The sequence below is a fragment of the Anopheles arabiensis genome, chromosome 2 (assembly GCF_016920715.1).
Source record: "Anopheles arabiensis isolate DONGOLA chromosome 2, AaraD3, whole genome shotgun sequence".
Classification (NCBI taxonomy): domain Eukaryota; kingdom Metazoa; phylum Arthropoda; class Insecta; order Diptera; family Culicidae; genus Anopheles; species Anopheles arabiensis.
In genome coordinates, this window is record NC_053517.1 from 36,984,289 (window position 1) to 36,999,078 (window position 14,790).

At 51.8% G+C, this 14,790-nt stretch overlaps 3 protein-coding genes and 1 non-coding gene across 4 annotated transcripts; all 4 read right to left on the reverse strand.

Annotated features, from left to right (window-relative positions):
- Window positions 1–2,153: 2,153 nt before the first annotated feature.
- On the reverse strand, window positions 2,154–8,506 carry LOC120893363 (hamartin). The gene is made up of 6 exons (XM_040295187.1): window positions 8,382–8,506; window positions 7,725–8,277; window positions 4,177–7,572; window positions 3,947–4,104; window positions 3,752–3,866; window positions 2,154–3,659 (listed from the first exon to the last, which is right to left on the reverse strand). The coding sequence occupies exons 2-6, from the start codon at window positions 7,816–7,818 to the stop codon at window positions 3,385–3,387; spliced, it is 4,038 nt and encodes a 1,345-aa protein (XP_040151121.1). The 5' UTR covers window positions 7,819–8,277; window positions 8,382–8,506; the 3' UTR covers window positions 2,154–3,384.
- Window positions 8,507–9,004: 498 nt separating this feature from the next.
- Window positions 9,005–12,916, reverse strand: LOC120908707 (zinc finger protein Xfin-like). Its single transcript, XM_040319995.1, has 2 exons — window positions 12,808–12,916; window positions 9,005–12,745 (listed from the first exon to the last, which is right to left on the reverse strand). Exons 1-2 carry the CDS (start codon window positions 12,858–12,860, stop codon window positions 9,379–9,381), a joined length of 3,420 nt encoding a protein of 1,139 aa, XP_040175929.1. The 5' UTR covers window positions 12,861–12,916; the 3' UTR covers window positions 9,005–9,378.
- LOC120908712 (ADP-ribosylation factor-like protein 6-interacting protein 4) lies at window positions 12,870–14,421 on the reverse strand. Its single transcript, XM_040320000.1, has one exon. The coding sequence runs from the start codon at window positions 14,289–14,291 to the stop codon at window positions 13,590–13,592; it is 702 nt and encodes a 233-aa protein (XP_040175934.1). The 5' UTR covers window positions 14,292–14,421; the 3' UTR covers window positions 12,870–13,589.
- A 199-nt stretch (window positions 14,422–14,620) lies between these two features.
- On the reverse strand, window positions 14,621–14,692 carry Trnah-gug. Its single transcript has one exon. It is a non-coding gene; the product is annotated as a tRNA-His (tRNA).
- Between the last annotated feature and the right edge of the window lie 98 nt (window positions 14,693–14,790).

A 14,790-nucleotide genomic window follows, 5' to 3' on the forward strand; every position in this document is an offset into this window, starting at 1 on the left:
GCAAGGTGTTTAGTGCAGATGATGGTACAAACAGTACAGTGCGTACCAACATTGTACCAACACTTCAATAGGTGAGTGTAGGTAAAAACATCATTTTATAAACAATAAGTTAAAATGGTTTTATTTTATCGCAACAAAACCATTGCATTAAATTCATTTATTTATTCCTTCTCGCCTAGAAACTACATACAGTTTGATCAAGCACTGTTTGATCGCTCAAAAAGGAGCCTTACAAGATGTCTTGCACATTGATCTCCCTTCTTATCAGATCGGTCGGACAAGCGGGTCGGTGCGATCGTATCGTATCTGCCGATCGGCAAACAGTGGGTGTGTCTCTGTGTATGTGTGCGAGCAGTGGACCGTGTTGAGAAGGTTGTTTTAATTTAATTACCGTACAAATTATGGTACTTAAGATGCTCGACTCGATTTATCAAATCATGCAAACCATTATCATTTGGCACCGCGTGCTAATGGTGCTGTTAGATAATGGCCGAGAGTGTAACCGAGCCGAGAGGGTTGACGACGCGGCCAGCAGTATTATTATCCGCATGTACCTTAATGTCCAACCGACACACATAATGTCGATTATGTGGAGCTGTTGTTAGGGGACGGGGCCCCCTTTCGGAGCGAGTGCAACGGCTTCCACTCGATGACGAGGCCGGTAAATAGCTATCGTTTGATTGATATAAACCATAAGTTCTTAACAAGCGCTCGTTTCCGAGCTGATGCGTTGCTGCTGCTTGCACGGCTAACTGTTTGCCTTCCGGCGAGAAATGTACTGAAATTAGGTTTTAGGAGTGTTGCAAACCTGTGTAGAGAATGGTCCGTAGGCTCAAACGAAGAAACAAGGCCGGGTGCATGAGGCAACAGTTTGGGTTACTCAATTGGGTAAATGAAGCAATCATATCAACGTATAACATTTCAACTAAAACATAATAGCGCTATAAATATTGCGAAAGTAAAGGGCAATACTTCGCAAAACACTACACCCAATATTATTTATGTCCTTTTAAATTAAAAAAAGGACTATCAGGCTTCATTACTCTCGTTTTCTTCGCAAACCATTCATCGACCTCTTTTATGTTTCCACACTTGCTTCGTCGAGCAGTTTGGAAGTAGTGAGCGATCGTTTGCGAATGGCAGTCGAGTGACTACTCTTTTATGACCGCTCCCGGTAGTCTGTTGAGGATTTATTGAGCGGACAAGAATGTGCGGAATTTCCGGCAAAAACAAAGTCGTTCAAAACAGTTCGTAGCAGTTTTGCGGTGGGAGAGATGGGGCAATGGTGTTACAGAAATACGAAGAGCAAAACAAGCCAGTGTTTCTTAGACCAATGAGCGTTGTTGAGGGGTATTTGTTGATGTTAAAGCCTTTTTTGTGTTTGACTGCGAATGAATTGTCCATCTGACAGCGTACTGAGTGAGTGTGCGAAAATAAAGTTAATCTTAAATTTGGGCATTTTGCAGAATGTTGATGAAGAACCGCTGCCTTCATAAATTGATCCATTGTGTGAGTCAATTTTCTTTTTTGGTCCTCAGGGGGCCCTTGCCCTTACACGCAGTTAACTTTGTTTTAACACTTTCAAATCCATTACCGGTGCTGATCGAGATCTGGCAGCACGAAACGATCGCTGCACACTGCTTCCGTACTGGCAGTGGTCCGTACTTGTGTTTTGATTGGTTCTCGTTCGCCGCTTTCCACTTCCATATTCGATGTGAACAACACAGACACACACACACGTCCCGCAGGATACAAAATTGGGCGTACCGTGTCAGGTGATTTCGGACAGCAAGTTGGTGGGAAAGTTGGCACACGGTTCATCGAACTGTCTCCATCCCGCGGGGCCGCATTCTTTGGCGGGCTGATACACATTCCGCCGCAATGCAAGAGATGCACCCAACATCGAGATTTTCCCTTGTTTGTTGCTGCTGTTGCTGCTACTGCTGCTGGTTGCGGTTTTACATTCTGTTGTCTCGGGAATGTGGTTTTTGAGGTCGATGTTTTTTTTTCTTGCTTTGCTGGTACATACTTCCAGCAAGTTGCAACATATTGCGCGAGATCGTTCGTCATCAGAACCCAATTTAATCGATCACAAATATTGGTGGTTTTGGGCTTATGAAACCCGTTATAAGAACAAACAAAAATACACTCAATCAAGTACGGCCTGCTAGAATTAGGTAATTTGTTTCCTTTATTATCTTCGCGTTATCAGGCATCTCATCTACACACACACACATATACACATAACCGCAACACAGTAAGGGCTAATCTGCTTCAGTACAACATCCTTAGCATTTGTATGCGTTTGGTGGTGATGGTGTGCCGAGAACGATTTCGTGGTTCGCTTTCTTCTCCTTTAATGTATCTAACAACGGTGTTTTCGGTGTTCGAGAATTCAAATTACAGTCCAGTCTCACAATTGGGGCGGGGGAGGGCGCTTTCTGGCTCTCATCATGCAAAGCCCTGCACAGTCTCACATCAGTGTGTGTGTGTGTGTGTGGGTCTGGATCGGTGTGGATCGCACCGGTTATTGGCCGCGTAAATGCCATACAGTCGCCATAAATGGGTGTCGTTCTGTGTAGTTCCGCTTATTTCATAATATACATATCTAGCGCAATGATTACTCAAACTCCCTTCCTCACAAACCGCCCCCGAGCCTTCGAAGCGCCTCCCCTCCCGTTCGCCCATCGCTTCTTTGTATTTTACACGTTTTCGTGTTCGATTTTACTTTGGCGTATGAAAATATAGATATTTATTACGACGTACCGAGCGGTTATCCGACGAGGCGTAAGTTTTAGTAGCTGCAGTTTCCGTGGTTTCGTGTGCAAACAGTAATAGTAGTGGGGGGTGTGGGGTGTATGTTTTTATCTCTTCCTATCCTATCTAACGACTGCTCAAGACACTTCACACGTCGCACGCTCCCACCAGATTGTGTGGTGTGGTTCATAAGGAAGTTTTTTTTTGTAGCGCATTTTCAATCATGCAACTAAAACCACCAATTGCATCATTGGAACACTACTGAAAGGAGAATTGGAAAAAGGCAAAAAAAAAGGACGTATGGCCGTATACGACGGTTTGTCAGGGAAGGGCAATAACCGTCTGCAATCACATTTCAACCGAAAAGCCGAACAGAAAAAAAGCAAAGTTCGATTTGTGACGGGGGGAAACAATAACAAACAAAACACAAACCAAACTGGAAGCCAACAGTAGTAACAAGTGATAACATTGCTGCGGGCACATACGGCGAGCATAACACATACACACACACACGCAAACACCCAAAGGCTCGACTCTCGTAAGCGGCATCGAAATACATCCTTCACTGCGCTTTGCACCATCAGTCAACGCGGTGGTGACGATAGACCATTGCTCACAGCAATGCTGTTATGGATCGGGCAACGTTCCACCGCCTTGGCCCTGCTGATACAGACCGGCCGTGGTCGGCGTCGGAAGATTGGAATCGAGCTCGATGGTACCGCCGGTGCTGCTGTTTCCCATACCGGGCAACGTACTGCTGTGTCCACCACCGCCCAGCTGTGTCCCCAGACCGGCCGAATTCTGTGCAACAAGGGCGGATAGGTTGCGAATTTCCGGAATACCCTCGCTGGACGCCAGCGAGATCGACAGCGGTGATGTGTGATCGAGCGATCCGACCGCATCTGGAAAGGAAGGAGCGGTTGGTATGATCATATTCAAGGGAATTTAAGGGATTGTTTGTTTATAGCAGTGTGATAAAGCGAGACACTCTTACCAGTCCGATCAGAGTCGGGAGATTTCGCAACGCAACTCTGGACGCGCAGCTCTTCGATTTGGTCCTCCATGCGGATTATGATTGCCTTTTGTGCTTCGTATTTGTTTTCCAGGGCCTAGATAAAGAGCGATAAGAACACACAATCCTCTCTACACTCTGCCAGCTCCTTGCCCGTTGAACGGTAATAGCTCTTACCTTAAACTTTTCCTGATTTTCTTCCTTCACCGTTTTCAGCGTCCGTTTCTGGTGCGTAATAGTTTCCTCCCGTTTGATCAGCTGCTGTTCCAGTTCGGCCTGCCGTTCCTTGGCCGTATCGAGCTGGGCCGATTTTTGCTGCAGTGCAAATTTAAGCTCTGTTTGAAAGGGGGCGAGAGAAGAGTTAATTCACTGAACGGATGCACACCCCGGTTCCGGTTTGGTCGCACCTTTCCATTCCTCGTGATAGTTCGCTTTCATGAGTGCAATTTCTGCTTCCCGCGCGCGCAACCGCTCCAGCTCCGCCAGCTTTTCCTTAAAGCGCAACTGCACCTCGCCCATCATCAGCAGCTCCGACTGCAAACGGGTCAGCTCTTCGCGGTACTGCTGCCCCAAGTCCGCCTTGCCGACCGCTTTGCGCAGCTCGTTCCGCAAATCGAACAGCTCGCCCTGTGCGTTCTCCAGCTGCAGATTCACCTCCCGGCGCTGGGCCGTCTCGTCCTTGATCACCACCTGCAGCGCCTCGATCTTCAGCTGCCGCTCTTTGCAGAGTTCCTGCTCCTGGTGGAGCGTTTCCTTCCAGCGTACACACTCTCGCGACACCTCCGTAAGCTCGGCGTTCGTTTTACGGCGTACCGTACTGAGCTCCGCATTCAGGGAGGCGATCTCCCGCGTCAACCGGGCCACCTGATCCTTCAGCGCTTCGTTGTTCTGTTCCAGCGCGCGAATTTTGCGGCTCTTGCCCAGCAGCCGCCGGTTGCGCTCGGCGTGTATCTCCCGCCGATGGCGTTCGTACTGCAGCTGCAGATGCAACAGCCGGATGTGGTCCTGATAGTACGATTCGGGCAGGTTCGCCCGGTTGCCATTCTCCGCCTGCGTAGCGCGCGTTTTCGCACACGTTTCTATGTACTGGTCCAGCAGCGCGTACGGATCGAGTCGGCCACTTTTCTGCACCTGCTGTTCGTGCTGCATCTGGGAAATGCTGTTCTTGAAGCGCAGCTCTTCCTGCAGGATGCCGTAAAATATCTGCTCGTAAGGCTGCGGCCAGCTAATGATTGTTTGCGTCGCGGTCGAGATGGTCGCATGTGGCGGAACCGGCACGATCGCCGTTCCTGCACTGCTGGCCTGGTGATCGAGTCGCGATCGGGTAACACTGAACGATTCCCCCTGGAGCCGCAGCTGCTGCTGCTGCTGGTGAGGGTGGTGATGTCCACGGTGGTGCTGCAGATGACTGATCGGTGTGACGACGGTCGTTAGATTGTTGCGCAGCTGGCGGAAAAGTTCCTGGTTGCGTGCGAGCTGCTCACTGGAGCGTTGTTCCTGCTTGCTGTGAAAGTGCGTCGCCGCCGAGATGGCTTCCTCCTCCGATGGGCTACTGTCTGCGTTGCTGCCGACACCTTCCGAGGACGATGCACTGTTGTTGCCAGCGCCGTTGGCCGTTTCACCCGCCCGATTCGGCTGCTGGCCCAGCTGCCGCTGTTTCACGATCGAAACCGAGTCGAGCAGCAGCTTCGGATTCACCTTCAGCGCAAAGTGCTTCAGATCTGGCAACGAATGGCGGCGCTGCTGCTGGTGCCCTGCAAACAACGACCCCGCGCCCGCACCTCCAACAACGTGATGATGATGGTGTTGATGATGCTGTTGATGCAGATGGATGTGATGGTGACACTGATGGTGGTAGTGGTGGTGTTGCTCCTGCTCGGCCACCTGTTGACGGCCGTAAATGGCCAACGGTTCTGGGATTTGCAGCTGCTGGCCAGGACCGATTACACTGCCGCCACCACCACCACCACCACGCGACCCAAGCGAGACGAGCTGCGTCGCCATGGTAGCCCCATTGCGGAGGTAGTTCCCGCTCGTGTCCGCCGGTGACGTGCCGGTGCTGTAGTACGGATCAGACGAATCCACCAAACAGTGGCTGTGCAGCCGTTTGCGCGTATAGTTGATGACGGACTGTGAGTTTTTAAAGTGCAGTCCACCGGCGGAACAGGGCGACCCCTCGCCCTGGTCCTGATCCTCGTCCGCACACAGATCACGAATCGGAACGGCCGTACCGACCGGCAGTGACTGCGAATGGTGCATATGGGGACTGTTGATGTCGTTCACCTCCTGGTCCTCCTGACTCAAATCGCCGGGGCGTGATTGGGCCGGCTGGATCTGCACCATGGGCGACTCGTTGCGCGTGCCGGGAGCGGTCGGACCCACCATCGTCTGCTGATCGATCGGCAGTGGACTGGACGGCACGCTGTTGCTCGTGGTCGACGTGGCAGAAGCGACCGTTGTCATCGTGGTCGTGGTCGTGGTAGTGCCCGTGTCGGAAAGATGCAGCAGCGACTGGTTGCGATCGCTAACGACCTGCAGGAGCTTTTTGGAGGTGACCACCGCGAGCGGATACTCGTAGTTGAAGTGGGACTGGCCCACGTCCTTCTTGATCGGCGATGCCGGTTGCGACGGCGTCCAGATGGCACGGGCCGTCTGGGGTTTCACGGACGTGGGGTAGGGCCTACTGCTGGCCGCCGGTTTCGTATCCTTCATCGGTGTTGTCTCGGGCGTGGCTTCGACCGCTGCTTCCGGCGGCGAAGCTCCATCCGCTGCCGGTGGTTGTGGAACCGGCACGGTAGGGATCGTATAGCTGGGCGTAGGAATCGGGGTGTGCGGAACGGTGCCAGTGGTGGGCGGAGGCGTTGGCTGCATAAGCGTGCTGTTGGGCGACCAGATCGAGTTCTGTGCCGCTATCGTGCACAGCTGCTGGTCGAGCGAGAGCGTGTTGAAAAAGTTCACGTTAGCTTTCCACGGGAATTCGAACGCATCCGTACCACCGCCGGCCGTGTATTCGTACGGTTTTATCGGTGTCATGTAGCAGGGACACTCGTTGCCCCCGGGCCCGTTCACTGCCAGCAGCTGCGCCTGGGTGCTTTCCAGCGGCTGCGGCTCCGGATACTCGAGCGACATTCGGGCACACTCGTTCACCACGTCGTGCGGTTCCATGTTTTTCCAGCGCTGCTGGCTCGTCTCGCTGTCCCGGTCGCACAGCACCAGCCGCGGGTGTATCTTCACCGTGTCCAGCAGCGGTTTGATCGTGTGCTGAAACACGGCCTGCCGCCCGGTCGACGAGTACTCCTGCTTGAGGAAGGCCACAAAATTGCACGGATACATGCCGTACAGCCGGGTGAACAGCTCGTACAGCCCGAACTGCAGATGGATCAGCTGGTACTCGGGCAGGTGCGACTCGTTCTGGTTCCACGTGGCAAGGTAGTTGAACACGTCGAACAGATCCTGCACGAAGCTCCCCATCGCCAGCGGGATCACGGGCAGCAGATCGATGATGCACAGGACCGCATTGATCAGCGAGGTAATGTCTTTCTCCACCTTGGATAGCTTCAGCACCTCCTTTACCAGCTGGTGGTTGCCCACCTTATACAGCCAGAGTGGCCGTTTCTGGATGATATGCCCGAACAGGGTGAGTGCTAGCGTTTTGGACGTACCGCTCCGAATCCACTCGGACAGTCGGTCGAATATGTGCTTATCGTGGGGCTGTTGTACCTTGACCAGTATTTCCACGATCCTTATCGAGGAGGTGTGGGCGAAGTACTCCATCATGTTGCACGCAAGCCAGGATTCTTTTGCTAAAATGAAACAATACAAATGTAAGATAGATGTACAACGGAAGAAGAACATATTTGATTAGACCAGGGGCAACCTGGAAATTGCAGTTTTGTTTCAATTGTACATTGTGAAAATTACCTTAAAAACCCCTACTACGAATTGGCATACTTACTGGATGAAAATATTTCCTGAAACTTGCGCTTCACTTCGTCTACCCGGTCCAGATTGTTGGACTCGAGATCGTCAAACAGCTTGGCCACATCCATCGCTGCTCGCTGCGTTACGATGCCACTGTCAAAATAAGTCGGGTTCACTATTTTTTCACAGCCAACAGATTTACCGCGCAGGACAAAGAACGGTTTGCCAGCAGGAAGAAGGTTCGGTTCCGGAAAGGGAGAACGTTCCACTGTAGCTCTCGGTCCGCGGTTTGACCGTGACGACGAATGTATGTTTCGATGTTTACAGCGCAGTAAGAGCCAATCGTTGCCCTGCTATCACATCCCAGTTCGGCCAACGTCACCGCTACGATTGGGTCGAGGAGGGGGGGAAAACGCTAACCTGTCTACGCACAGCTCAAACGACACTTCGACATACACACGGCGAACAGTCGAATAATCATCCGAAGCTGTACACCAGTTCCGACATCCGACCGGAAGAAGCAAGTGGCGAACGGTGCCGCCACGGACCTCTTAGTCCTCTTCTAATCAAACAACAACACCATCCAACTGAGGAGATAGAACAACACGCAGGAGCACCGGAACCGGTGTAAAGGTATGCAGTTAGGTATCGGGCAAAGAGGGATTGCACAAACTACGGTGAAATTTGTTACCATTCGCAACGTTCTACAACTTTTCCATGCCACAAATGTTTTTACGTTCCCCGACTACACACTATCGCGGTCCACCTTCTGTTCTTGACATGAAGCCGTGGCCACAAGAAGCTAACCTTTTGACAGCGGTAAATAAATGCTGGGTGGAAGCGAAAACACGATTCAACTTAATAGCCTATTGCACGGCTTTGTTCGTTTTACTTATACATAGCTTAAATGTTTAAACAGTTTCGCCATTTAAGCAGACGATTAAACACTTTAGAATAATTATTACGATGAGTTTTTAATGCGCCGTGGTTTCCTAAAGTGTGTCCGCAGCTGCATACCGATTGAGTTGACAGCTGATAGCTTAAGGTAAAATTACACGTAGCAGAGAAAACGTAAACAATTGCACGAGCTGTTGTCCCAATTCCAAATTGTGCGTTATTTATGTGCTAAATTTCGCTTTAAATTCACCGAACTCTTCAGTTGTGGTAAGCTTACCTCCTAAGTATTATAACCCCAAAAACTGTTTGTTAAGTGAACAATCCTACTCAAACTACCCGCTAAATGTTGATTCCATCTGATGTTTACTGTTAAATTTGATGCACATCCCCAATTCCATTGCAGGCGCCAACAAAAAATAAGTTCATCGTCTCTTTGTGTTACTTTTATTGCTTTATATGCTAATAATATCCAACGCAAACACACGTAAGTCGACATAGTTTTAGATTAATTGATTCGAACCTAACCAAGCAGAGGTATGTAATGTTACTCGATAATGATTACTGCAAGTCTTTATTTAAATGCCGCGTTGTAATGTGTACGTAGCAAAAATCGTCCCTTTTACCTTCTCGAAATCATACAATTGCATTGCGCAAAGTCAAACTGTTTGATAAAAAAAAGAAAGATGAACACTACATTCAAATGTAAATCTACATAGTTGTGATGCATTGTGGGGCCTTTCGTCACACAGCACTTTACGAAAACATTTGCGACAGCTGGGGAATAAATTAACTCAATCAATCATCATATTACTGCTTGGTGACGGAGGATCGGGATCCGGTTCCGATTTGATCGGCAGGTCAGCTGCATTAAACACCGGGTCCTCTTGCACGTCGGGCTCGGGAAACATCTCCGGCCCAAACCCGAATGTCATCAAACCATCACCCTCATTTTCCTGCTGCTCGTCCGGTTCTTCATCCTCCTCCGGTTCGTTAGTAGCTTCCGCGTCGCCAGCAGGTATCACTTGATCCGCATGTACCTGCTCCTGGTGATACTTGACATCCCGCTGCCGGGTGAACACACGCGGACAAAAGTTGCACTTTGGCAGCGGCTCACGCGCAACCGAATCGTCTTGATTCTCCGGATGGTAGCGGCTCTGGTGCGTCAGCAGATCGCGATACCGGTCATACATTACGCCGCACTCGCTGCACGGGAACCGCAGCTGCTGCTTGTGTATGCGCAGATGCGACGCCAGGTTCGGCTTGTGCTCGAACGCTTTCGGGCAGTAGGAGCAGCGGTGCACCTGCTTCCGGCTGGACGCTTTCCTGCGCCTCCGGATGCACTGCTCGCAGTGGTGCGGCCGCACGCTCGGATGGTCGTTCAGATGCTCGTGCCAGTCGTCGCGCTTCTTGTAGATGCCGCTGCAGATGCTGCAGTGGCACAGCTTGATCGGTCGACACTCCGGTTCACCATCCGAGCCCGCGTGGATGAGTGTGATGTGCCGAACACACCGCCGATACTTCTCGAACTCCGCATCGCACACGCGACACACGTAATCTTTGCGTTTCGTTTTCTTCGCGATTGTGAGCGCCGGCGATTTATCGATCGCATTCGCCTGATCGCGCGCGTGCACCATCAGCTGGTGCGTGGTGCGGTCCTGCTTGCGCAGGAAAATGCGCGGACAGTAGTCGCAGCTGTACCGGGCTGCCATCGTAGCGCTGTTCGCCCCATGGTACCGGTTCGTGTGATACACGAGCTGGTTGTAGCGCATAAACTGTACGCCACACTCGTCACACCGGTGCGGCAGATCGCCACTGTGGTAAAGCGCGTGCAGCCGGAGCGCTGTGCGGGTTTTGAACAGTTTCGAGCAGTGCGGACAGGGATGAAGCGTGATGCCAAACTTGGTACGCTTTCGCTTCAGCAACTGCTTTCCCGAATCGTTCGATTGGTCCGGCTGAAACGAATCCTCCGCGTCGTTGCTAGCAGCATCTTCCTCCTCCACCTGCTCATCGTCGTAATTATTACCATCATAAACAGCGTTGTCATTGAAGCCCTCGCCCTCGCCCTCGATATCACCATACTGGGGATCCAACAGTTCCCGCTTGATTTCGATGACTGGTGGCATACTTGCGTAGTGCTCCAGCTGCCAACGGTACTGTTCCAGCTCATGCGCCGGCAACCGTTCCAGCACAACGGCGAGCCGCGAGGATGCTTCCAGATCGGCGTAGTTCTGCACGGAAGCGACACTGGGCGCGTCGTTGGACGCTTGATCGAAACTGTCCGACGCACGGGAAGGTAGCTCCGGTGCCAGGCTGTTGCTACTTTCGTCCAGCTGCTTCTCAACCTGCAAACTGTTGATTGCCGCCACCTCACTGCTCTCCGTGTCGTCCCCTTCCGGCAGGATGTCTCCCTTCTTGATGTGTGCGATCCGTTCGTGCACCTTTTTGTATCGCACCATGTTGAACATGCGCGGACAGTAGCTGCATTTGTGCGCGCCCGTCTCTGGCAGATTCGGATGTTTGCGCTTCCGGTGCGTGCGCAAGTACTCGTTGCGCGTAAAGATCGCAGGACAGTATTCGCACTGGTATCCTTTCTTCGCGATGTGCGTCGGCAAGTGCTGCGTCAAACTCCATTTGCGCGTGAACGTTTTCGGACAGTACGGACATTTGAACACGTTCGCATCTTGGTCCTGCTGCTGTTGCTCCCCGAACGGGGAAGCCGACTGCAGCTGATCCATCAGCTGTTCGCCCCCGAACGGATGCTGATCGTCCAGATGCTCCGAGAACATGTCCTCCGTGTCGAACGGCATGGCACAGGAGTAGCAGTAGAACTGCAGCGTGTCCGGATTGTTCGCTACCGAATTAGAAGCCGCCGCTTCGTGCCCGTCCGGTTCCTCCTCCTTGATCACCATCATCGGCTCGTGCACGTTTGGCGGCAACATTTCCGGATCGGTCAGTCCCTCACTGTCTGCCGGGGGGCAGTCTTCGAGCAGTTGGTTAAACCCGGCCGCTGACTCTTTGCTCGCGTGCATGTCCGCGTGCATCTGCTTGATGTGGCTCGACCGGTCACACTCGCGCAAAAACCAGCGCGAACAGTAATGGCACGGAATGGAGGTACCGTTCGTCATGGACCGGGCCGCGTTCGGGCCATGGTAGCGCTTCTTGTGCAGAGCCAGATAGCTGACGCTGTAAAAGCGACAGTTGCAAATGTCGCACCCGTACGGCAGCTGTCCGTCGTGGTTCAGCATATGCATCCGCAACGACGACCGGTGCTTAAACACGCGCGAACACTTCGGACAGGAGAAGGTGTCCTTTTGCTCCGACTTTGGGTTGCTCAGCTGGCCGTGTATCTTTCGCTCGTGCCCGGTACGTCGCAGCTGCGACGTGAAGCTGCGCGGGCAATGCCGGCAGCGGAACAGCCGCTCGTCCGGTTTGTGCCGGCGAAGATGCTGCATGTAGTACATCCGGCGGGTAAACTTGCGGGGACAGTATTCACAGCTAATTGGCCGATCGGTAGCACCACCACCAGCGGGAGCAGCTGCAGCAGGAGGAGCTTTCTGCTCAGCGGATTTCTGTTGCGCAGCTTGTTCCGATTTAATCTTTACCGCTGAGCTGCCGTTTCCATTTACGTGAGGAATTTTTTTAGTGCCCGCGCCGGCGGTGGAGACTGCATCCGCCGCGATCCGGTCCCGATGCTTCCAGAGATGCTGATCCAAATACATTCGGTGCTTGAAGCTGCGCGGACAAAACTGGCATTTGAACTTCAACGCAGTCGACGGCCCACCATTGTTTTTCTCCGAATCGGCCACATTTGCCGCCGGCTGCTGCTTGCTGGTAATTTTTTTCACCTTCTGCCCCGCATTCGTCGGTGTGGCAGTGCGATGGCTCGGTTCCGATTTCACCGTCGGCAGCAAGCGCCGCACCAGTGTGTCGAATTTCAAGCAACGTTTGCGAAAGCATTGGAACTCCTCCAGCGTGAGCGTACACGACCAGCAAATGGCGCTGGGGCAGTATTCCTTCCGTGTCAGCTTGATGCCGATGCACTCCTGGATGCGTTGCAGCAGTTCGGCACTGGCCTGCGTGCCATTCGCAGCAAACAGTGGCTCTACTTCGTTCTCCGAGAAGCAAAACCGGCAGTATGTCTCGGGATTCGAGTTCGGACTGAAACGAGGTGAAAAATGTATTAAAATAAGATACATAAAGTGTTGTGTTGGGTCACTTACACATCCACTGGATCATCTTCTCCGATCGGTTCGGGCTCTTGCTCTGGCTCCATGTTCGTTTGTTTTTTACCGTCGGCGATGTGACGTTGAAGCAAAACAAACGACAGGACAGATACTATTGTTTACGGCTAAAGGAACCAAACGGGAATGATTATGTGTACGCTGAAATCAATCGAACATCGTCGGTGCAAGACGCCACTGGCGGCGATTGATGCGGACTATGCGCCTCCTTTCGCTACCTGAAGAAGGCCAGGCCGGCAATCAATAACTGTCCGCAGGGCTCGGGTCGAGAAAGCACGTTGATGCAAAGCAGGGATTACCTGAGCCGCCGAACCGTAGCAACACGAAACAGGAGGACGAATAACAAGCACAGAGAGCACACACACGCACAGACGACAGGCTTACTCTCAAATTACGAAAGCTAACACAAATAATGATCCTTCGTCCATCGTCCTTGAACGGTTCAATCTTGAGCTACACTTTAGGTCTGCATTTTTCGCGACGCTGCCGCTGTGTTGGTTCACGCAGCATCTTTTCTTTCACCTGTGACAGAAGACGTCGTCTCAATCCGTCCGTCTAAGCCTGTGTGTACGTGTGCGTGACGATTTGCTGCAAAAAGCGCACGCACACCTTCGCCTGTTGCCAAAATGTCAAAACGGAAGTGAGCTGGAAAATGACAGAAAACGCGCAACAAATCACAGTAAACTTGTTTTTTAAACGATTTTTTTTCTTTTTGGTTTGCAAATATTGTTGTTTATTTTGGTAGCATTGACTGTGTGCTCTTAGCGCACATTGCGTCCGAGTGTTTTGCGCTGAAACTCTGCCCCATCACCTGCCGTTGCCTGCCGGTTGATCTCCTTGTGCCGGTCGCGACTCACACACTCCTCGATGATTTCCCCGTCACCCTTGATCAGTCGCGTTCGGCCTGTTTCCGGATCGACCACACGTCGCAGAATCGACTGCCGTGCCTCATACTCTTCGCGCGTTTCCGGTGCCATCGCTTTCCGATTCATTAGATCGAGCGGAATGCCACAGTCCAGCGACGGATCCGAGGCCAACACTGATGGGCCGCTTCCCTGGTCTTTCCCTGCCAATGGTGGTGCCGTCCTACTACTACTGCTATTCGGGATGTCCCCATCTTTCGAGTGATTTTCCTGCTTTCTGCGGCTTTTCCGCTCTTCTTTTAGTTTTCGTTTCGCGAGCTTGCTCTCCAACTTTTCCTGCTTCCTTCTGGCTTTCTTTTCCTTGCGCAGTGCCTTCTTTTTGGCTTTCGCTTCCTTCTTCTGTTGCTTGGCTAGCTTTTTCTTCAGCTCCTTTTTCCGGCGCTTTCGCTCGACGCTACTGCTCCGGCTGGAGCTGCTGGTGCTGGAGGAGTCACTATCGCTGGTGCCGCTGGTGGAACTGGCGCTACTATCTCGGCTTGAGGATGAGGATGAAGACGTACTATCGCGTCTTGATTTCCGACGCTTCCGGCTGTCCTTCATTGCGCGGCAAGTACCAAGAAAGTAATGTGGATGTTTGTTTACGTTCTGCAACTGTGCGCCGGAGAGAGCGGAAGTTTGACAGCCGTTTGTTTGCAGTCGCTCTGTGGCATTGTATGGGTGTAGTGGTGAAATCGCCACACCACAAAGCAAGCGGTGTAAGAGTAGGGGTAGCAGTAAATAAATCTTGTACCATAAAATAGATAGGTAGGTAGAAAGCATACATGCTACCGTAATAGGTAGCCGAGGAATAATATTACAAAAAGGTATATATATAAGAGAGGAAAAAATAACTTTTCCACTCATCCGTGACAGTGTGCGATGTGCGACACTGCCGTGACCAGGATTCGAACCTGGGTTACTACGGCCACAACGTAGGGTCCTAACCACTAGACGATCACGGCTATTGAGTGTTGTTAGGACAGGCGAGATTAGATACCCATTAGAACTCAACACCTTTTCTCAAAGCACATCTGGAACGGTTATTTGCTATTCTGCGATT